We start from the raw sequence: 24,201 nt of genomic DNA on the forward strand, positions 1-24,201 counted from the left end.
CTGCAGTTTAAAAATATCACACCTGGGCAGACCCAGAGACATTACAGAACTTAATTACATCTGTGTAAACTTTTGTAAACAGTGGTATTGGTCTATAACTAAACACTTTTCAAACTGCTTCAAAAAAAAATTTGGTCCATAATAATAAAATCAAAACTGTTAATAAAAAAAAATAAAAGTATATATCAATAAAACCATTTAGTTATAAAAGACTACTTATTAATAAAATGTTCTCTGCATCGTTATTTTCCATCCAAACAGAAATAGAAAGAAAATAAAGAAGAGATTTTATTGTTCAACATGATTCTGAAGCAAGCCTCTTCATCACACATTTCTTTGCCCAGTTTTGGGGATTTAGTAAATAATGGATCCAGGTGTTGTTTAATCATTTCTGAGGTCATTTATTGACACCATATCCAATGTTTTCTTACGTCATGAGCAGGCACGTGCACACATATATATCAAATTGGGCTTGAGCACGTGCCCTTTTCCTCGAGAGAAAGTGCCCTTTTTCTGAGGTGTTTTTTTAATTTATTTTTTAAATACATTTATATATATATATATTCCTGTTTGCGCACAGCTTCCCTGTCAACCAAATATATTTATTGAATAAAAAATCAAAATATCAGGTCAGGAGATGAGACTTTGTCGAGTTCCAATACCCTCCCTGCATCTCTGCGCAGCAGTGCAGCACACATCGGCATATCAGACACACAGACAGGCAAGCAGCAGCCCCTCCCAGCACCTTTCCCAGTTGTGGTTTTCTTGGCTTGCGTGGAGGTGAGTGGTGATGAACAAAAGACTAAGCTACCAGTGCCTCGACTTTACAGCTAATTAGCCAAAAGTCAAATATAGTTAACTTGTGTCTTGCTAAAATGCATGACTCATGAACTACTAGCTAATGTAATATGTTAGCTAAAGTTTAGCTAAGGCAATCTATAATGGCTATACAGGAGTGGTGGTGGCGTAGTGGTTGTGGCAGCGGGGGCGTGGTCAAGCGCCCGTCCGGGAGAGGAAAGCGGTAAGGGCGCTTACACCTGAGCTAAATTATGCCTAACACCTGTCTCTAATTCCAATGAGCACGAGGAGAGCGGCATAAAAGCAGACACAGAGCCTCCAGTCCGGGAGAGATGACAAGCCAACTCAGTGCGCTTGTATTACATTGTGTGTTGTAAAAACAAAGGGAATTAAAAAGCTTACCTTGTACTGAAGACCTGTTTCCTGTCCTCCTTCCTGTGAGAAGCGTTACACTGGTGCCGAAACCCGGGACTTTAAAGGAAGCATGGAAAGTGGTCGCCCCATAGAGTCCTCCCAGCTGGCAGAAGTCCTCCAGTCCCTCGCGACGCTGCATCAAGGCCACCAGCAATCCCTGCTTGAGCTCCGGCAGGACCAGGATCGCCGGTTTTTTGAAATCATGCGGGCTCAGGCAGAGGACCGGCTCGCCATCCGGAGCCTCCTCAGCCAGGAGGAGGCGTCGCCCACAACCGCGACCCCGGACACCCGCGCTACGCTGCCCCCCCATGCTACAGAAGATGGGGACAGCAGATGATCCTGAGGCCTTCCTCGATTTGTTCGAGCGCTCAGCAGAAATCTGGGGCTGGCCCCGCGAACAGTGGGCAGCCCGCCTGATTCCTCTCCTGTCCGGGGAAGCTCAACTTGCGGCACAGCAGCTGCCGACGTCGAACCTCCTGGCCTACACCGATCTGAAGAGGTCTATTCTGCAGCGGGTCGGTCGGAGCCCGGAAGAGAATCGCCAGCTCTTCCGGGGCATGAAACTAGGGATGTCCGATCAGCCGTTCGCGTTCGCTCAACGGCTCCGGGACGCCTGTCGGAGGTGGCTGCTCGCGGGGGACCACGACGTCGAGGGAGTAATCGACCAGGTGGTACTGGAACAGTTTGTTCAACGGCTGCCTCGGAAGACGGCGGGGTGGGTCCAGTGCCATCGCCCGGCGTCGCTGGAGGAAGCTGTTCGGCTGGCGGAGGACCACTTGGCGGCGATCCCGAGGGCGGACGAGCCCTCTTCTTCTTCGTCTCTCTCTCTTTCCCCTTTCCTTGTGTCTGCCCCTGCCCTCGCCCCATCCCCTATGTTCTCTCCTTCTGTTTTCTCCCCAGGGCCCGTTCCTACCCCGCGCAGGCGTGGAGGGTTCCAGAGACCAGCTTCCCGGCCTTGGGAGAATGTACCCTCCCATTCCCCGTCATTCAGCCGCTCTCCTCCTCAGGTGGGGGCACCCGCCAGCACAAGTGCGGCCGCAACGCCTGGGCCGGCCTGTTGGAGGTGCGGAGACCCGGACCACTTCTGGGATCAGTGTCCGCTGATGGAGGTGGGGACGGTGGTGCGGGTCTCCGACGTCCCGCAGGCTGCCCCCTATCAGGCTGGAGCATACCGGATTCCGGTAAGGATCAGGGGGGGGGTATTTACCAAGCTTTGCTGGATACCGGCTGCAATCAGACCACCATCCACCAACGCTTGGTTCAACCCGGGGCTTTGGGTTTAGCTAAACTGGTGAGGGTGAGGTGTGTGCATGGGGATGTTCACAAGTATCCCATGGTGACTTTGGCGATTAAATTCAGGGGAAAAACCATAGTGTGGAGGCAGCGGTTAGTTCCCGCCTCACCCATCCGCTAATCTTGGGTACTGATTGGCCGAATTTTAAAGATATTTTAGAGGGTATTTGTGCGGAGGGGTCCTGCATAAAGAGGTGTGCGGTGTGCGATGCTTTGGCAGGGGAGGCAGAGCCGGGGCCGTCCTCGGCTGCTCGGAATGACGAGGGAAGGGGCGAGGTGGCCGCTCCTCCTCTCAGGGAATTCCCTGAGGGGGACTTCCCTCTAGAGCAGTCGCGGGACGAAACCCTTAAACATGCTCTTGACCAAGTGAGAGTAATTGATGGTCAACAGCTCCGGCCGGGCATCGCCATTGCATACCCATATTTTGCCATGATTAGAGATCGGTTATATAGAGTGACGCAGGACGCTCAAACAAAGGAGGAAGTAACACAATTATTGATTCCACAGAGCCGCCGGGAAATGGTTTTCCAGGCGGCTCACTATAATCCTATGGCCGGTCACCTAGGGGAACGGAAAACACTTCTCCGTCTAATAGCCCGTTTCTATTGGCCGGGCATTGGCGGTGACGTCCGCAGGTGGTGTGCGGCATGCCGTGAATGTCAGCTGGTAAACCCACCGGCCACCCCAAAAGCGCCATTGCGCCATCTACCATTGATCGAGGTCCCCTTCGAAAGAATTGGGATGGACCTCGTCAGGCCATTAGAATGGACAGCACGCGGACATCGCTTCGTGTTAGTCCTAGTGGATTACGCGACGCAATATCCGGAAGCAGTGCCTCTGAGCAACATCTCCGCACGTAGTGTTGCAGGGGCACTCTTCAAGATAATCTCCCGGGTGGGGATTCCGAAAGAAATCCTCACCGATCAAGGTACGACTTTTATGTCACGAACACTTCGCGAACTTTACGAGCTCTTGGGCATTAAATCGATTCGCACTAGCGTTTACCATCTGCAGACTGATGGCCTAGTGGAACGATTTAATAAAACGCTCAAGAACATGATTCGTAAATTCGTACACGATGACGCTAGAAATTGGGATAAGTGGCTAGACCCCCTGTTGTTTGCAGTACGAGAGGTCCCACAAGCCTCCACAGGGTTCTCCCCGTTTGAGCTGCTGTACGGGCGACGCCCGTGGGGTGTCCTTGACGTCATCCGCGAAGCTTGGGAGGAGGGACCTTCTAATAGCAAAAATGAAATTCAGTTCGTTCTCGATCTTAGAGCAAAACTCCACACACTGGGGCGACTAACACAGGAGAATTTGCTCCAAGCTCAAGAACGCCAACGCCGGCTGTATGACAGGGGTGCTCGGCTACGGGAATTTGCACCGGGAGATAAGGTACTCGTATTACTCCCAACATCGAGCTCTAAATTACTCGCCAAGTGGCAAGGACCCTTTGAGGTCACACGACGAGTAGGGGATCTCGATTATGAAGTTAAACGTACCGATAGAGGGGGCGCACGTCAAATTTGTCACCTCAACCTCCTGAAATTGTGGAGGGAGGAGGCGGCCTCTGTGACGTTGGCCACGGTAGTTCCGGAGAGGGCGGAGCTTGGACTGGAGGTAAACAAAAACTACAATCTTAACACTCCGGTTACTTGTGGAGACCACCTCTCATCACGTCAACTCACAGAGGTTTCCGAATTACAAAAGGAATTTGCGGATGTGTTTTCCTCTCTATCGGGCCGTACAGACATCATACAGCACCACATCGAGACCGAGCCGGGCGCGGTGGTGCGTTGCCGCCCCTATCGCTTACCTGAACATAAAAAGAAGATAGTACGGGAGGAATTAGATGCGATGCTTGATATGGGCGTAATAGAGGAATCCCATAGTGATTGGTCCAGCCCGGTTGTTCTTGTTCGAAGAGCAAAGGGTCTGTTCGATTCTGTGTGGATTACAGAAAAGTCAACGCGGTCTCTAAATTTGATGCGTACCCAATGCCCCGTGTTGATGAACTGCTCAATCGGTTAGGTACTGCTCGATTTTATTCGACCTTGGATTTAACAAAGGGTTATTGGCAGATCCCCTTGACACCAATGTCCCGTGAGAAAACAGCCTTCACGACGCCGTTTGGATTACACCAATTTGTGACGCTTCCTTTCGGTTTGTTTGGGGCTCCGGCCACGTTTCAGCGACTCATGGATCGGATCCTCAGACCTCACACCGCGTACGCCGCTGCCTATTTAGATGATATTATCATTTATAGCAATGATTGGCAGCGGCACATGCAACATCTGAGGGCCGTCCTGAGATTGCTGCGGCGGGCGGGGCTCACAGCAAACCCTAAGAAGTGTGCGATTGGGCGTGTGGAGGTACGGTATCTGGGGTTCCACTTGGGTCATGGCCAGGTGCGTCCCCAAATTGATAAGACCGCGGCGATTGCGACTTGCCCTAGACCTAAGACCAAAAAGGGGGTGAGGCAGTTCCTGGGGCTGGCTGGCTATTATAGAAGGTTTGTGCCTAATTATTTGGACGTCACCAGCCCACTGACTGACCTCACTAAAAAGGGGGCTCCAGATCCGGTTCAATGGTCGGAGCAGTGTCAACAGGCGTTTATGCAGATTAAAGCCGCACTTTGTGGGGGGCCGCTTCTTCATGCACCTGACTTCTCTCTCCCTTTTATTTTGCAGACGGACGCTTCAGACAGAGGGCTGGGGGCCATACTCTCGCAGGTGGTAGAGGGGGAGGAGCGCCCAGTGCTGTACATTAGCCGGAAGCTCTCTTTGAGGGAGACTAAGTACAGCACCGTGGAGAAGGAGTGTTTGGCCATCAAGTGGGCGGTCCTCACCCTCCGGTATTACCTGCTGGGGCGGGCCTTCACCCTCTGCTCGGATCACGCCCCACTCCAGTGGCTCCACCACATGAAAGATACTAACGCCCGGATCACCCGTTGGTACCTGGCTCTCCAGCCCTTTAAATTCAAGGTGGTCCACAGACCGGGGGTGCAGATGGCTGTCGCTGACTTTCTCTCCAGAAATGGTGGGGGAGTGGTAGACAGGCCGGATGGTGCCCCGGCCTGAGTCGGGCGGTGGGGGTATGTGGCAGCGGGGGCGTGGTCAAGCGCCCGTCCGGGAGAGGAAAGCGGTAAGGGCGCTTACACCTGAGCTAAATTATGCCTAACACCTGTCTCTAATTCCAGTGAGCACAAGGAGAGCGGCATAAAAGCAGACACAGAGCCTCCAGTCCGGGAGAGACGACAAGCCAACTCAGTGCGCTTGTATTATATTGTGTGTTGTAAAAACAAAGGGAATTAAAAAGCTTACCTTGTACTGAAGACCTGTTTCCTGTCCTCCTTCCTGTGAGAAGCCTTACAGTGGTCTAAAGCACATAACTGTTAATCAGAAGGTCGATGGTTCGAGCCCCACAGCCACCACCATTGTGTCCTTGAGCAAGTCACTTAACTCCGGGTTGCTCCGGGGGGATTGTCCCTGTAATAAGTGCACTGTAAGTCGCTTTGGATAAAAGCATCTGCCAAATGCATAAATATAAATGTAAGGTACTGTACTTACTGGAGACACTACAGGTGAATACAGTAAAATGTACTTTACTAAATTGATATGCAAATTAAGCGTTAACTAATTAAAATGCGCTAATTTGCAAAAATTTGACAAAGGAACTGCAGGTGAATAGGATAAACAAAATAACTAAAGCATATCACCCATAAAACACATAAAAGCAACAATTATTAATAATACTTACAGGTTGTGATTCGGAGGAGGAAGCTGATCCAAATAAACTTGGTACTGAACCTTCCTTCAGTATCAACCGGCTCGCGAATCCACACTTGAAAGCATTCATGTTCGTAAAGCAATCATCATTAAAATGACGCAAACACAGCACAAGGTTCGGGCTATACTTGTGTGGTATAGTTGTAAATATAAACTCTAGCCACTGATTCTTCACATGCTCGTCCCTGGGCAGTGAAAAAAAGGTCGCTTTTGATATGCACTTCAGAACACAGCGTCTTGTTGTCGACATGATGTTTTAAAGTTTTCCCTGGTGTCTGCGTGCGCAATGAGTGGGCGTGGCCAATTTGATAACTTTTCGTCTTGACGTCACAACGAAAAGGAAAATGACTCATTGGAAAATCGATTCATTACGACTCAGAGTCGACTCCTACTTTTGAGAGACAATAACTTTTTTTACGGTGAACTTTCATATGTAAAACTTTGCAGGATGTTTTTGTTCACTTAAATCTATGTTACACACTACATGAAAGGTAATTTTCAAAATTCCATAATAGGTGCCCTTTAATATGTCAAGTAGAGGGTACCTAACTAGCTAGTACTAGCTAAAACAAGTAGGGATGGGCAGATCGATCCTAAAGAATTGATTCTGATGTTGTATCAAAAGTATCGATCATCCCACAAAAATAAAGATTCTAACTTCTTTTTTTTTTTTTTTTAACTAGGGATATTATTATTTGGTTACCATGAAAAATAATAATAAGCTTCAAAGTGAAATAAAAAAGGATTACGCTTTTAGCAAATAATTGTGCAGGATGGAAACTATTTCTTCTTCCGCTTATCTTAACATACATGCTGAAAGACACAAGCAGACAAGCGCTTGTGGCGTCACAAGACTCTTTCAAACAAGCGGGATCAGTGCCTTTAGCGGTAATTATAGAAAATCAGAGAAAAAGCTTCTGGAATAAATTCACGCTAAAATAACAACATATCTAATGGTGACATTTTTTATAATTATGTGCAATTGTTGTTAATAAGAATTAATAAAAAAAAATAGTTAACCATGATTTTACTATAGTAATATTGTAGTAATAACCATGGTTAATTGTGTGGTAACTACGGTTTAACTAAAAATCATAGTTAAACTAAAGTTACTGTAGTTAAACCATGGTTAATTTTTGTAAGAGTAAAAAAGGAAATCTAATCTGTTTAAGCTCACAAATGTAAAAAATAAATAAAATAATGTCTTGAATTATGACAAAAAAATTGTGTTTTATCCCAAGAGATCGCAAAAAAAAAAATCTATTCAATAGAATTATCAGTATTGGTAACGACGATATTGGACTTCACATTTTTGGTATCGGATCTAAAAGAAAATAAATGGTATCACCCATCCCTAAAAACAAGCTATTACAGTGAATGTTAGCATGCTGAATGTATGCTACTTGGATAAACCATGCTTTGATTAGCATGGCAATAGCTCAACAAGCTTATCAATATAATGTAAAACAAACTACTATTGTACCTGTCCTTAATCTAATCTCAAGCTCCACTATTCACCATAATGTCAATATGCCATCAAGAGTTGTGTTCAACCGTGACAGGGTTGGAGATGAGAAATCTTAAGGCACATACAGAGTAAGGGAGATGCTGGTTAGACAAGAATGAAGTTCAAACAAATAAAACTACATTTTCTCCTCCGGATTCATAAAATGCAGATACAATATGCATGATGGACCACAAATCATAATCATACTGCTTCAATGATAAGTTCAAGACAGAACTACATTTTCACTGCAGTGAACAAAAAAAAAAAAAAAAAACATTGCATTTTGGAAAAACACTTCTTCAGATTCACATTTATTTTATTTTGTGCACTTTGCAGTGGAAATATTATGTTTAGTTTTATTTTGGCATTCTGATATTCATATCTGTTATGCCATTTGCATTGCTTTACCTGCGCTAGCCAGCCTGTAGGCTATACTTCTAGGCATAAATTGTAACATATTGACTTAATATAGTGGCTTCTTAGCTCATACCATGTCCCTTATCTTAGAGCACTGCTCTGCCTGCATCCTCTGTAGTGCTTCAATCTCCTGAAAACACAACACATTAATTGTGATACAAGTCGCTTTAATGACCTGTCATCTAGCTTGGGGATGGCAATAACTTATTGTTATCAATTATAGTTTTTCAATGGGATTACATTGTTGTAAAAATCTGATACTGTGGTCTGCAGTTCTGTTGAATAATTTCTCTAAAAATGAGATGTGACGTGTTTAAGGTTAAACCATTTGTGTTTTGGTTTGATGTCACAGTTGTGTTCAGTGTCTATTCAACACTTGATTTTGGATATTTTGGCAGGTATCGTAATATAGCCTACATACATTTTGGAATTATTTTTGTGATTGTCATATTAATTGCTTCCATATCGCCCAACAATACAAGTAAAAAATGTCACTGGTAATTTGCTTACCTGGAGAATCGATAAGATAAAAATAGATGTCCGGGTAGGACACCTCTGAACATACTGGGGTTATTGCACCTGCTGGGAGGCTGAAGGGACATGATTAAAGATGGGTCAAATTAAGCTTTTCGGTGTATCTTGTGCAGTCTATGACTGGCAGGCAGAGTGGACATATATTTACTTGGCATAGTGTCTTTGTGTCATTTATAAACTAATTTAATTCCGGTGGTTTGTTTACATTAAAGTCTATGGCAAGTGTCATTTATTTTCCCACAAAAAGGGGCGGAGACGTGCTGTAAGCCAAAGTTCCCGGATGTGCCGGTCTAAGTAACTTATACTCGGTAGACGAACACCCTTGCCAGTGCCCGAATTAGTGTTCACGATATACTGATTCACGACATAGAATTGCCATAGAGTAGGGAGCTGATTGACACAAACATTATGTATGTCCTCCTCCTCCTTGCTTGCTTTCCGGAATATGTAAATATTCAAACATTTACCAACGTGACCAGGACGCTCTCTGATAGGTCAGTTGCAACGGAGGCGAGGCTATAGTACTGTATTCATTTCCTCTTTTCCCATCCTGTCATTGCACCGCGAAGAGGCAATGGATGTTGGATGGAAATTATGGGTCAGAAATTAGTTTTATTATAAGGCGAAGTTGTATTTATTTACGAAGGATACAATGAGCTGATGGATGAGTCTTAAAGATAAACGAACAGATTCATTTGTTTGACAAATAGATATACTTTATTCTGTCCTAATGCATTAGTCTTTATGCCGGTGTCAAGCTACGTACCCAGGCCAGCGATTCAACGAGAGAACGGCAGTACATTTAAATTGACTTTCTTTCAGGGCACTCCTTTTATTTCAGACCTGTCAGTCTGGTTTCTCGCTATAGGGTCATTACTATATTTACCCTATAGACGTTATTTAAAGATACCGCTTAGAATTAAGAAAACGCATAGAATTAAAAGAGAGGTCGGAGAAAGTTGTATCAAGGATTAAACGTGTTCATTAATTGTTTCTAATTTTACTTACATTTACTGAAGAGGGCAATTTGTATGGTACAGCAGTTTCATTTAACAGGTGTAGGAACATGAGGGTTGCAGTGGTTATCAGTTTGAACCTGCTTTTCAGTATTGTGGACATTGTGGTCACCACAGTCTTGTATGTCCATGGATCATGTCTTGATATATTTGCAGATGAAATAGAGGGCTTTGACATACATCGCTCAACGCTAGACGTGTGGGGAATGGTACTCATACGTGCCACACTTCTTTACGGTGCCTCCATTGGGGTGTTCTGTAACAGTAGTGATGGCCCAGGGAGGGTATCAAACCTAGGAACACTGGTTGCTCTCATCTGCCTTACCAATATGACTTATGCTCTGGCCAAGTTGTTGATGCTTTCTGAGGAGGAAGCTCTAATGTATGACCCCTGGTTCCTAAGTTTGTTCTGCTGGACTTGTGTGGCAGCTATTGGCACCATGACATTATGGAATCTACTGGCATATACTCCCAAAGCTGTTTCTGACAGGGAGGATTGTGAGGAGACGGAGAGATTGGTGGATGGAATTGTGACAGAGGACGAGTCCAGTGAGAAGAGCAGAAAATCAAAGAAAGATGATTCCCATTCAGGGGCCACAATTGGCCGTTTGTTGTCATACTGTAAAAAGGATTCTGCTTTGCTGGCCATTGCGTTCTTCTTTCTTCTCATCTCTGCTGTGTGTAAGTTTTTTTTGTGTGCTCCTCAGCCTCTCACAGTGATGATATGACCTAAATATTTCACAAATATAACATATTACCTAAACAATTAATAATTAGTTTACAATTCCCTATAACCTTATTCTTTCATAGTAAAACTTTACAATGTGCCTCTAGCTGTCAGTCATAACTAAATTAAATGTATTATTTAAGTAACTATAAAATGGGCCTAGTCTTTGAGAGTGGGACTGTTTTTTTTTATCATGTCAACAAGATACCTTGTGGTTTTCTACCTTTTGTAAAATGATATTAACCTTTTTAATTATATAAGCCTTTTAATTATATTCACAAGAGAGATTTCAAAACCTAACGGCCCGAGTGCTGTTAGATTGCACACCATTTTAGTGTTGTGTGGTAATGTGTTTGCACTAGTTGTTAATGGCTTGATTTGTCACACTTTCTAAATAGCATGTTGCACAACAACCACAGTAGGTTGTTTAACAGAATCTTCTCTCTTACAGTGTTCCTCTAAGTATTCATGTTTGATTTCCTTTTCCACAGGTGAAACCTTTATACCTTATTACATGGGGAAAGCAATAGATGGCATAGTTATACATAAAAGCATGGATACTTTTGCCAAGCCAATGATTACTCTCACTGTGTTGGCATTGGTCAGGTGAGCCATTTTGGGTTTTAAAGTATCTCAATTCATTTTAAAGGGCATTAGTTTAAAGGTCCCATGACACACGTCCTTTTGCATTGTCATAGTGGCTGCAGGTCTCCAGGTCAACATTTTCTTTAATATTACATATACATGACTTGACAAATATTATTGTATGGGGTCAGAGTCATACCAAAAACCATAGGTGCTCAGTCACTATCCTGGCGAACCACCTTCCTGCATAGTTTATCCATTTTATATTTTGCTTTTGTTTATTTCCAGCTCCGTAGCCATTGGTTTCCGTGGAGGAGTCTTTTCAATTACACTTGCCAGGTTGAACATCCGGCTCCGAAACCTTCTTTTCAGATCACTAATGCATCAGGAGATTGGTTTCTTTGATTCCAACCATACAGGTAATAATATCATCATAGCTTGCACCAAACATGACAGTTTTGCTCCTTATCCTCTTCAACTCTGGACCTTCTGGTGGGTCCAAAAGAGTGCACAATGTTGTGACAAAAGTTTTCGATTTAAATATTCAAGTCTGCGAATACATAGGTCAGAAATATGGGGTATCGTTTGAAAGCTTAAAATCTTAGATAATCATCACTTCTTAATTTATGTTACATAAAATAACAAAATAAGGCCTGAAAACATCTGTGTCGCAAATCAGCACCACCTAGAGGTCATGTGGTAGAAATATTAATATGAATATAAAAGTCTTTCAAATAGCTCTTAAATATACAAATCATATCAAATATTTAAGCACTCATTCTCAGGAATGCGACTAATACAATTTATTTTACACCACAATTCCGCAGTTTCAGAAGTATCACAAAGTGAAATGTGGTATTTGTAAGTCACCAAATACACACATCTCTTTTATGCACAAATTACTGCTGCTGTAAGCTCCAAATAGCTAAAAACTTTATGGCAGTTTTAAAAAAAATGCTATTTTTAATTATCTGTGACCTTGCTTGTGCAAATAATCCAATATCTTAGATATCCAGAACAAAATATGTGGTCCAGCATGAAAAAGAAGCTAAACAAATTATTGCAAATATATGTTATCAATTATTGAAATGTAAATAAAATTTTATATACACCAACGCAAAGGGGAGGACCTCACCTTTATGATGACACCTAGATTGAGCTTCTAGTCCACTCAGAGGCCAAGATATTCACTGAAACATTAGGGATGGTGAATGAACTAAAAATGAGACTAAATGTCTATGGACCAGCACATCTGTGAGGGCTAAAATGCATTGCAGCGCCACCTATATTTCGAATTGGCATTTTGTTACAGAAGGTGTTACAGGAAAATACAATTTCTAGTACTTGCTGCCATCAAGTGGAATAAAAAAATTACTTTTTAGAGCGAGATGTGTAAACAGAACCAGGATTTCATGCTTACAAATTTTTAAAAAAATTAAAAATAAAATCTATATATATTTTTTATTTTAGTATATTAAACATAAGATTTAATTGTACAGTTGAAGAGGTTTAATTTGTACTAAAATATGCTTTTTGTTTAATCTTTTTTTGTTTTTTTATTTTAGCAGAAAGTGACATTCTAACAAAAACTCTGTTCTCCTTATTGTGTTTTTCTTTTTCTTCGTTATTGCCTGATGAAGATTACTCTGATCCACAATGGAAGTTAATGTAGAAGTGATTCATAAATAATTAAGTTCTCAATGGCTTGGCTTACAGGTGATATTACCTCTAGACTTACCTCAGACACTACTCAGGTGAGCGATCTGATCTCATTAAATGTGAACCTGTTCCTGCGTAGCTTTGTGAAAGCTCTGGGCATCTTCATGTTCATGTTTGGCATGTCCTGGAAGCTGTCTCTAGTCACCATTATGGGGTTCCCTTACATTGCTGTAGTGTCCAAGCTTTATGGAGAGTATTACAAGGTGAGTTGAGCAATATATTCAAATGCACAGAATGATGAATTTCTGTCCCACAACACCATGCTGAAAAAAATCAACAATACATGCCTTCAATAGAAATGGAAATTTGTGTATTGTTGTTTATACTCATATTTATATTGTTATATTATCCATGCTATATGTATATTACTATAGCATACTTCAAACATAAAGATAAGCAATAAACATTTATGTTATATTTTACAGAAATTAACCAAAGATGTTCAAACAGCACTGGCCCAGGCCAATAAATTGGCAGAAGAAACAATATCATCCATGAGGACAGTGCGAAGTTTTGCCAATGAGGATCAAGAGAGTGACTCATACTACAGCAGACTGCAGGAGATGTTCATTATTAACAAGAAGCAAGCAGTTGCCTATGCCTGTTTCATGTGGTCCAGCTATGTAGGTATCTCAAAGGTTTAAAAAATATGAATGTAATTGAATGTAGTCTGGACAATTATGCTAGTTCTTATTCTGTCCTCTCCTCCCTCTTAATATCTGTTTTTAGGTCTCCGAGCTGGCCTTACAACTAGCAATCCTATTTTATGGAGGCCACCTGGTGATGACAAATCAGATGAGTGGAGGGACCCTCATTTCATTTATCATTTATGAGCTGGAACTTGGAGAGGCCCTGGAGGTACTTTGCTGTTGGTTTTTTTATATCTATGTGCGTGCCCTATTTGAGTAATCATATTATGAATCTGAAAACACTGAGTATCACCCTTTCGTTTTACAGAATATATCATCAGTGTACACTGGTCTGATGCAAGGTGTTGGTGCTGCAGAGAAAGTGTTTGAATATATTGATAGAAAACCTAAACATTCCCTTGATGGTCAAGAAGCTCCAGGGACATTTGAAGGGCAGGTGGAATTTAAAAATGTGACATTTGCCTATCCAACAAGGCCAGATATGGATATATTGAAGGTACTCTTTAAAGATTTGAGGTGACAGGTGTAGATTTAATTTTAATGTATTTTGTTTTATATCCTGCTACTTAATGTAACAGTAGGAAATTATAAGGATTTATTATAGTGCAGTCAGTTGATTGAAATGTTTTATTGCTTTTTGTCAAAATGCATTTATTTCCATCTTAGGAAAGAAAACAATATGTAACAGTATAATGCTTTATTAACATTTTCCATACAAAGCTTTCCACGGTATAAAGATAGAAATGCACTAAAACAGCACCAATTGAAGTAACATTAAACGTTTCCCAAAGTCTAAGTGTGAGTTTGACTAATTGAAACAACTAGACCCAACATACAGTATGTTGCATATTTATTGCAATGGGAATTAAAATCACCCCTCTCTAGAAATAAAGTCATATGGGTTTGGAACTACAAGTGTAATTGTGCGTGCATAAATTACGAATTTCTGTGGAAACGATTTGGTCTAAAAACAAAAAGTTTGAACATTGAATTGATTTCAGGTAGATATAACCATTCAACTGCAGAATTACTGAGATCGCAAGTAACTTTGAATAAAAAAGCATATGCTTAATGCTATGTAACCAAGTTTGCTTGTTTTACTTTTATGTTGATATCAATTCCTTGATATCAATTGATATCGTTGATATCAATTCCTTGATATGAGAAGGAAACTAAACCCACATTTTGTTTCCAGAATGTATCCTTCAGTCTTCGCCCAGGGCAAGTAACTGCATTGGTAGGGCCCTCTGGTGGTGGAAAAAGCTCATGCGTGTGTTTATTAGAGAACTTCTATGCCCCTCAACAAGGACAAGTACTAGTGGATGGGCGACCTGCGAACGCCTACCAGCACAAATATTATCACTCTAAGGTGGGATTTCTGCTGGGCTTCATCTCTCCTACTGAATTTTGCATAAATGCATTTTCTATTTGCGTAGTTCTATTGGTTGGATCTGCAGCTTGCAGTACCTTTTATGACCATAGGAGGTCAGTATTTGTTGGTAATGTAAATGGGTGAATTGGCTTAACTACAAGTAAATTAGTGATCTAAGTGCATTGTTTTATTATAGGTGGCACTGGTAGGTCAGGAGCCTGTTCTATTTGCCAGAACTGTTCAAATGAATATCTCCTATGGTTTGCCTGAAGCTCCCATGGAGGCTGTCATCAAAGCTGCCATTAATGCCAATGCACATGACTTCATAACTGGCCTCTCCAAAGGCTATGATTCTGGTGAGTTATTTATTTTCTGTAGGTGTTAACTTTACAATACAGTGATGTTTTGTATATGTTTCTTGTGAATTATCATTTGTAATATGTGTACTAAAACTTTGTTAGAGCTCATTCCAATTCCATTTTTATTCCATTTAAATTGTGGGCTTACCTTTTTCTGACTTAAACTATTGAATGTCTTCTCCATTGCAAACAATAATAACAGAAGAATGATTAGATTGATTTGCTCTCGTTGATTATTTGACACTGCAGTCATCAGCATTCTACAGTATGCTGTAATTTTCTTTAATTTGTCTGTTTTAAAGAGTTTGATGAAAAAGCTCACAATTTATCCTGCTGCTCTGTCCTCTGTTATAGGGGTCGGGGAGAAGGGCACTCAGCTGTCTGGAGGACAAAAACAGAGAGTTGCTATTGCCCGAGCTCTCATCAGAAACCCTTGCATTCTCATTTTGGATGAAGCCACAAGTGCACTAGATTCAGAGAGTGAATACATTGTAAGACATGACTATTTCACTGACAGACCAGGACTAAAATAAACTTTTTACATTTAACATTACTGTACATCAAATATAATTTTCAGTCTCACATTTGACTTAATTTGTGTCACTGCTTTGTTACAGGTTCAGCAGTCTCTGAGCAACTTAATGCGAGAGCACACAGTTGTAGTGATAGCTCACAGGCTGAGCACAGTGGAGAGAGCGGACAACATCCTAGTGATTGACAAAGGCCTTGTGGTGGAGCAGGGCCGTCATGCTGAACTCATGGCCAGAGGAGGCCTCTACTTCAAGTTGGTGCAGAGGCAGATTTTGGGGACTGATGTAGAAGCAGAGGATCACAACCTATACCCAGAACTGAAGGAAAAAGATAAAGGAAGTGAAGAGGACTGTAGTGACACTGAGCATAAAGCACAATACTAAGAGAGGGTTGATATGTTCTCAAGTTAGATTTTTTTTTATGGTATCTTAGGATATACTGTATTACAATGTAATACAAAGAGTGTGTTTACTAGACTGGGAAACTACTCTGGATTAAGCGTTATGCAATCAACACTCAAAATACTTGATGTACTGTACATTTGTTTGCAACGAATGTGAATGCTAGAAATAGTTTTATACTATTAAACTTAAGGAAATAAAGTGAATTGATGTGCAAATAACTATTTTACATATATTACAATTGCAGTATATTCTCTACACTGAACAATTCAGTAAACAACATTTAATGGTGCAAACCACAATTATTAGCACAGTTGTGCCATTGAAATGTGTTTTTGGAAACCCAACTTTTATTATTAATTTTGTTCTAATGCTTAAATTGATCAACTATTTTAAGTTATCACATTCTTTTTATTTATATTTTTATTCAATCTGCTTTAATTAATTTTTATCCAGTTATGATCAAAATAATGAAATTACAACAGGTACAACAGAGACTTGTTATGAAAAATGTTCAAAGAGTGTCCACATTGACTGATCCAATTACAAAGGAGATTAATTAATAATAATAATAATAATTCCTTACATTTATATAGCACGTTTTCTAGGCACTCAAAGCACTATACATAGTATAGCAGGAATCTCCTCAACCGCCACCAGTGTGCGGCATCCACCTGGATGATGCGACGGCAGCCATAGTGCGCCAGAACGCCCACCACACACCAGCTATTGGTGGAGAGGAGAGAGTAGAGTGATGTAGCCAATTCAGGGATGGAGATTTTTAGGAGGCCATGATAGATAGGGGCCAATGGGGGGAATTTGTCCAGGACACCGTGGGTACACCCCTACTCTTTACGAGAAGTGTCCTGGGATTTTTAATGACCACAGAGTGTCAGGACCTCGGTTTAACATCTCATCCGAAGGACGGTGCCTTTTTACAGTATAGTGTTCCCGTCACTATACTGGGGCATTAGGACCCACACAGACTGTAGGGTGAGCACCCCCTGCTGGCCTCCCTAATACCATTTCCAGCAGCAACCTTGGTTTTCCCCAGGAAGTCTCCCATCCAGACTGTCCAGGCTCAACCCTGCTTAGCTTTAGTGGGCAACCTGGCAAGAGCTGCAGGGTGATATAGCTGCCAAATTGGTTTATAGAATAATTATGATGTTATGAAATGCCAAATGTGATTGAAATGAACAGAAAATGGGTAACGCTTTTCTGAAGTGGTTATTTTCAGCAAGTATTATCTTAATTTGTTACTAAAAAGTCTGAAAGATGAAAAAGTTTGCACTAGAAGTATTACACAATTTCGCTCTAACCCCCCCTTTACAACCCCTACCCCTTATTTTATTTATTTATTAAGAATTTTAATCAAAACAAACTCCCATTATTATTTCTTCTCACACAAATTATGTTGCTCCATAAATATTCAGTAAGCAAATAATGTGTTTTTTTTTTAACGTTTTTATCTTAATACACTTTGCGATCAGAAATAAAGCAAATGTTCCTTTCCCAGTTGTAACCTAATATTTACAGCAACTTTAAAAGCATTTTGACGAAATAAGCCATTTATAAATTTAAAACAGAACTATTTCTTCGCTGTATCAGCTGACGTCACGCTTTTCCTCATTTCGTCTTCCGGTTATTGAAATACAAGCTTTGCTCTATCCGACTCCGAACGCGATCTACAGAGTTTGGAGTGTGCCAGACACTGCTGTACAAGACAGTCATGGCTGGCTTTGGGAACAAGTTGAGCTCTTACTCAATAATTCAGCTAAGCGAACTGCTCGAAGATGACGAGAAGCTCAACAAAATCATTGACGACACAGAAGAGGTAAGTTTCATTTTCTTGAGAACAGTCGCGAAGTTACCATGTTACAGATTTGAAAAAACTGCACCATTTTTATATACAGAGGGACTGCGTCGTAGGCCGTGTATGTTTTGACGTTTTCAATGTATATTTCCAACAATTATCATGTGTTTACAATGTAGTGGCTGTTTTACATTTCAACATTTTCAAGCGACTTCAGTTTAGTTTGTTTTTGACGTCTCTGACTGCGCATAAATTATTGTGATGTCATACGGTAAACAACATATTTTCCATCAAGACAAAGTTGCTTTTTACTGACGCAAAATAGTTTTTAAGTCGCTGTAATTATTATGACCATTAAATTATGTTTACATGTATATATTTAGGCCTATCATATGTGGGGAAATGTATTAGGCTATATTTATCATATGTTCAACCAATATGCCTATAACGAGTTAGGAATATTAATTTCCCACGGGGTCTCATTTATTTGTTTCACTGAAAGTCATTTTCTTGTTATCCTCATTTGTACTTTTCTTGGCGTAACCGGCTCATTCCTAAATGAAATTTGTCATGTATTAGTTCTCTCTCTCTCTCTCTCTCTCTCTCTCTCTCTCTCTCTCTCTCTCTAATAGGCTACCTTAAGACAACAAAAGTTTTGTAATCTCAAGTACTGGTTTGCCATAATATTTTATTTAAATTGTTTTTAAATAATATTATATTGTTTCTCATAATTTTTTTATCTGGTGTGCTTGTAACACATTGAGGAAGTACTGTGTCTATTTCCCCTTTAAAAACAAAAACATTAACAGTTTACTGTTGGAGTGCAGATCATCGCTTCATTGTTTGGTGTGCTTGTTCCCTTTTTAAAGCCAACAACCAACTTTACAGTTATGTATATGTATGTTGATACAGCTAGAGGTCGACCGATTAATCGGCCGATTTTTTTGCATTTTTTACATAATCGGCATCGGCCAATATCCACGCATATCAAGCCGATTATTAGGCAGGCGCATCTGTGGGCAGCCTAGTGTTGTTGTGGAACACGTGTTCGACGCACGCTGCCCCTAGAGTCATTTTCCAGCAGAGTGAGCAGACCTCATCCAGTGCCTAAGGAAGGAGCTAAATTCCTTGGAGAAAACAGTAAGGATTACATTTGTATAACTTCTTTAGATTTAATTAAAATCTTTTGATATTTTACTGCCAACTTCAAGAAAAAACGTGACAAACGCGATAGTTGACATGACGTTTGGCTACTTTGGATATTGATAGCGTAGTTGAATTTGCATTATCACAGCAGAAGGGTTGCTATCATGTCACAATAAGCAAGCAAGAATTTTGCAATTACAGACAGTGAATCTGAGACTTTTATTTGTTCTGTTTGTGTGTCTTATATTTGAGAGGGTTGTCACTCAATGCAGAGAAATAAGTAATAAAAAAAGATACCAACGCACTATAGGCTATTGAAGGACTGGCTTTGGTAAGCTCGGGCGTTATTGGTTCTGCTGTCGGTACTGGAGAAATTAAGAAAATACATTCTTTATTGCTATAAAGAGAAAGTTATTTTATCTCGCCAGCCATTTCTATGTATAATAATATGAAACCATTTGTCTGTGATGCAATTTAGCTATTCGCAGTCAGAGAGAGAGAGAGAGAGAGAGAGAGAGAGAGAACTCGCTCACGCGGTGCCACAGCGAGCACAAAACGAGCCCAGCTAAATGAGTGACAGAACTAAACATTCAAACATAGCCTGGTTTAGATCTGTGATTATTAGTCTGATTTTATTTTAGATTTCGCCTTCCAAAGATTATAAAAAGAATATTTATACATAAGCCGCATTCTGTCTAGCACAACTTCCTTCCCTTCACAGCGGTGCACTGACATTTCTCCCTTAATGTCAGAATCAGCACGATCGGTGATTGTTGTAAAATACAGTCTAGCTACTGTTGCTAAATTGCGGGACGCGTTTAATAATAAAAAGAGCGCAAGAGATACCGGTCCCAAGGCGGCGCGTGCTCAGAAACACACCGCAAAGAGACAAGCAAAGTATAGGCTACTTTGGGTTTAATGCGTCTAAACGATCAACTATACACAAAAATATGTCAAAACGACCGGCTTGGAGATTCACTTAAACACAGTTTATGTCTTAAATGGACGTAGTTATGGAAATAGTTGGGAGAAAATAGGCTGCATCAGGAGCCTATTAGATCTGAACTCGGTCTTAAAGGGGAAGCAGTCTATTAAACGTGACGATTGAGCCATTACTGCGAATCAAACAACAAAAGGCAAAGAGAAAATCAGTTACAGCTCTTGAATGAATAACTTCTGCATTGATAAGCATTAATCTATCTATGATAAACTATGCAGTGTTATTTTACAATTGATTACTTTATTAGATTTCTTTTTAGACCACACCTGAACAGTAATGTTAGTAGACCTTCCTGAAATAAAATTATATATAACAAAAAGAACCTTTAAGAATACCGTTAAAGTACCGGATCGATAAGCAGTATCGGTAAGACCATAAGTAATATCATTAAAACCTTAATGATACCCATCCCTAGTTATGCCTGTGCTTCTCTTGGATGCTCTGAATATTGGATTACGTGTCTGGATTGCCCCTTAATTAAAGCTGCATTTGGATATCAACCTTCGTGTCTCGGAGCAGTTCGTAACACCTGCTTTGTTTATTTAATATATTTGTTATACATTATTTATACAATATGTTTTTACATTATACATTTTTAATTTTAAGTGTACAAGTGCAGATTGGTCAAGTGTTCAATAAATGTATTTGTTGAGAAATGTTGTCTATCTTAAGTAAATATTTGTGTTACATTTTATCTTTCAAATAAAAGGTTCAAATAAGAGGTTAAAAACAAGCACATATCGGCCAAATATCGGGCAAAATAAATCGGCAGCATTAATTGGCCATCGGCCGACCCGGATTTCAAAAGATCGGCATCGGCATCGGCCTGAAAAAAACAATATCGGTCGACCTCTAGATACAGCATGTCCGAAATGCACTGTTTTAACCGTATGCCTTCATTCTTGGATTTTTATGTCAGTCATAACTGCTGAGGCAAAACCATAAAATACATATACCATTGCCAAAGCATGCAGTATCACTAAAAGCTTTGACTTCCTGTTTAAGTTCAAAGTTTGCTCAGTTGTGTTTGCAGATCATGGATTAGATGGCATTCGGGGCATGTTTTCACACATTTGAGTTGACTGACCTCCAAATTGATGGAAAGATGTTGACCTTGGCTAAGATCGGAATAGCATATGTTTGTCTGAAGGACTACCTGGCTCTGAGGCAGCACTCCTCACAATCTACCATATTACTCTTACTACTGAATAATCCTGGCTTGCACTAATGTAACTGGGCGACAGAGTAAGAATTTGCATGGTGTTGTGCAAGCTAAATATAGTAACATTTAGCCTAGTATGAAGAATGAAATTTGTATCTGCCACCTGAATAAAAAGGTATATAATACTTGTGGCCTGTAAGTCTTTAAGAAGGCTCTTTGAGTGTTTTGTGCTGCACAGACCTATCCTAAATTAGACTTTGGGAGGTCTGGCCTTATGTAATCAAAGTAAAGCAATGATTTGCATTTCAAAGCAAGATGTATTAACACTAGAATTTGCCTTAAATATTGTCTAGGAGTTTAACAATTCACTCTTACGATTAGTTTCTGTTTATGATACAGATTTCACGATTCAGTTGAAATCACTTTAAATACTTTAAACAAGATTTAACTTTTTTTTTTATTTCTCTTTAAGGCATACAAAACAGTTCATTTCCTTTAAAACTTAATTAAAAATAGTGTTCATTAATGTGAATAATGATCCTTCAGATAGGGACTAAAAATCCATTGCCCAGAACAGGGCAGTCGTGACACAAGATTAGAAATATGCATAATTATTCTTAGCTGAAAATAAAGAATTATATTAGATACATATGTTTACAAACTTTCACAGATTACATACATTTAAAATATTCTAGATTCATATTAATATGTTCTAAAATAGTATTGTCACTGATTACATCAAAATGTTCTTTTCAAAAAATAAATTTAATTGGATGCTCATGCTTATCCAGTTCAATAAAGAAGGCTCTAATTAAATTTACTGATGAAATCAAATTAGACATTTAATTTGACATAAGGATATTTGTAAATGATATTGACCCTTTGCTATATTGAAAGTACTACAACTACACATGATATTTTACATTGTACATAATTTATAATTATTTAAATCACAATAATTTCAAATCGGATGATTGAAACACACTCCAAAAATTTGGGACAGTTAAGTGTTTACCACTGTAAAACATCAACATTTCTTAAAAAATCACTTATTGAGCATTTAGGCAATGAAGATACAAGTTTAAAAAGTGGCATTTTCCCCATTGATCCATTATGCAGGTCTTCAGCTGCACAATTGTATGAGGTCTTTGTTGCCGTATTGTGCACTTCATAATGCACTACACATTCTCAATTGGAGATGGTCAAGACTTCAGGCAGGCCAGTCTAACACTCGCGCACTCTGCTTATTCAGTCAGCATGTGGTTTGAAGTTGTCCCGCTGAAAATGCAAGGACATCCCTGGAAAAGATGGTGCTGGTTGGCAGTATATGCTGCTCCAACATTTTTACATATCTGTCTGCATTAATGGTGTCCAAACAGATGTGCAATTTACCCATGCCATGGGCACTGACACACCCCTGGCCCATACAGACACTGGCTTCTGGACCTGATGCTGATAACAGCTTGGATGGTCATTTTCCTCTCTGGCCCAGAGAACACAATGGCTGTGTTTTTCAAAAACTATTTGAAATGTAGACTCATCGGACCAAAGAACAGTTCAACTGTTCTACTTTCCATCTAAGATGAGACCAAGCCCAGAGAAGTCGGCAGTGTTTCTGGACTGTGTTGATGTATGGCTTCTGCTTTGCATAGTAAAGTCTTAACTTGCATATGTGGATGCAGTGGCGAATGGTGTTGACTAAAAAAGGTTTACTAAAGTAATTCCAAGACAATGTTCATGATATTCATTACAGATGAATGATGTATTTTTTTTTAAAGACAGTGATGTCTGAGGGATCAGAGATCATGCGCATTCAGAAGTGGTTCACTTTACACACCAATATTTGACCAGATTCCTTGAATCTTTTAACTATATTGTGCACTTTAGAGGGTAAAATGCCCAAAATCCTTCCAATTTGTCTTTGAGGAACATTGTTCTCAAAGTGCTGGATTATTTGCTGAAGCATCTGTTGGCAAATTGATAAGTCTCGAATGATCCTTCCTCTTGAAGGACTAGGCTGTTTTTGGAGGCTCCTTATATACAATGACACGAATGCCTCACCTGTTTATCATTTCCTGTTTCACATTATTATTTTAACTTGTCAAATTGTTATTAGTCTTAAATTGCCCGTCTCAACTTTTTTGGAGCGTGTTGCAATCATCTGATTTGAAATTACTGTACATTAATTAAAAAAAAAGAAGAAATTCACAAGGTAAAACTTCATATAATTTTTAGTTGTAGTGTTTTCAATATAGCAAAGGGTGAATATAAATTACAAATCACTACTTTTTGTTTTAATTAGCATTTTTCATACAGTCCCAACTTTTTGGGAATTGGAGTTGTAATTAGGTATAGGGATGGGCTATATGACCAATATCATATCTCATGATATTAGTGATTTTACATCACGGAAATGATATATATCACAATATAGTAATTTTTTTTTGGGAAAATCACAAAAAATTGGATAATATATTAAATAACCAAATAACTTACAGTGCACTTATTAGAAACCTGGAGTTAAGTGCCTTGCTCAAGGACACAATGGTGGTGGCCGTGGGGATCAAACCAGCGACCTTCTGATTAACAGTTATGTGCTTTAGCCCACTACGCCACCAACGCTGACTATTGAGCAATTCCGTCAGAGTGAAACTCGTGTGCAGTTCAGTTGGAGCAGCGAAGCAATATGAGATGATGAGCAATTTTATCATATTGCAGTTCTGATTGCAAATTTTATCAAAATGATCCCTTCCCAGATATTAACTACAATTGCAGTAAACTTGAATCACATTACAGAGCAAATCAGAAGTCCGTGATCTATCTGAATCTGAGGTTCTTCAATTAACAGCATAATATAAAATGTCCATACACATGTTTCAACACATTGTTGGTCAAAATTGAGATGTTTAAGTTGTTAAATCTAACTCTATTTTATATTGTGATTTAATATTTTTAAACACACTATGAAA

General features: G+C 40.1%; 2 protein-coding genes across 2 annotated transcripts in view; both read left to right on the top strand.

The window, feature by feature from the left end:
- Window positions 1-9,321: 9,321 nt before the first annotated feature.
- On the top strand, window positions 9,322-16,317 carry abcb9 (ATP-binding cassette, sub-family B (MDR/TAP), member 9). The gene is made up of 11 exons (XM_052104557.1): window positions 9,322-10,448; window positions 10,986-11,100; window positions 11,368-11,498; window positions 12,796-13,001; window positions 13,224-13,421; window positions 13,528-13,656; window positions 13,756-13,944; window positions 14,644-14,817; window positions 15,017-15,176; window positions 15,534-15,670; window positions 15,797-16,317. The coding sequence occupies exons 1-11, from the start codon at window positions 9,818-9,820 to the stop codon at window positions 16,091-16,093; spliced, it is 2,367 nt and encodes a 788-aa protein (XP_051960517.1). The 5' UTR covers window positions 9,322-9,817; the 3' UTR covers window positions 16,094-16,317.
- A 1,446-nt stretch (window positions 16,318-17,763) lies between these two features.
- Window positions 17,764-24,201, top strand: part of vps37ba (VPS37B subunit of ESCRT-I a) — a 30,170-nt gene continuing 23,732 nt past the window's right edge. The window contains exon 1 of the mRNA XM_052101877.1: window positions 17,764-17,945. Within this exon, the coding sequence (XP_051957837.1) occupies window positions 17,841-17,945 (105 nt within the window). The 5' untranslated portion in view covers window positions 17,764-17,840. The remainder of the gene's footprint in view (window positions 17,946-24,201) is intronic.

The sequence above is a fragment of the Xyrauchen texanus genome, chromosome 3 (assembly GCF_025860055.1).
Source record: "Xyrauchen texanus isolate HMW12.3.18 chromosome 3, RBS_HiC_50CHRs, whole genome shotgun sequence".
Classification (NCBI taxonomy): Eukaryota; Metazoa; Chordata; class Actinopteri; order Cypriniformes; family Catostomidae; genus Xyrauchen; species Xyrauchen texanus.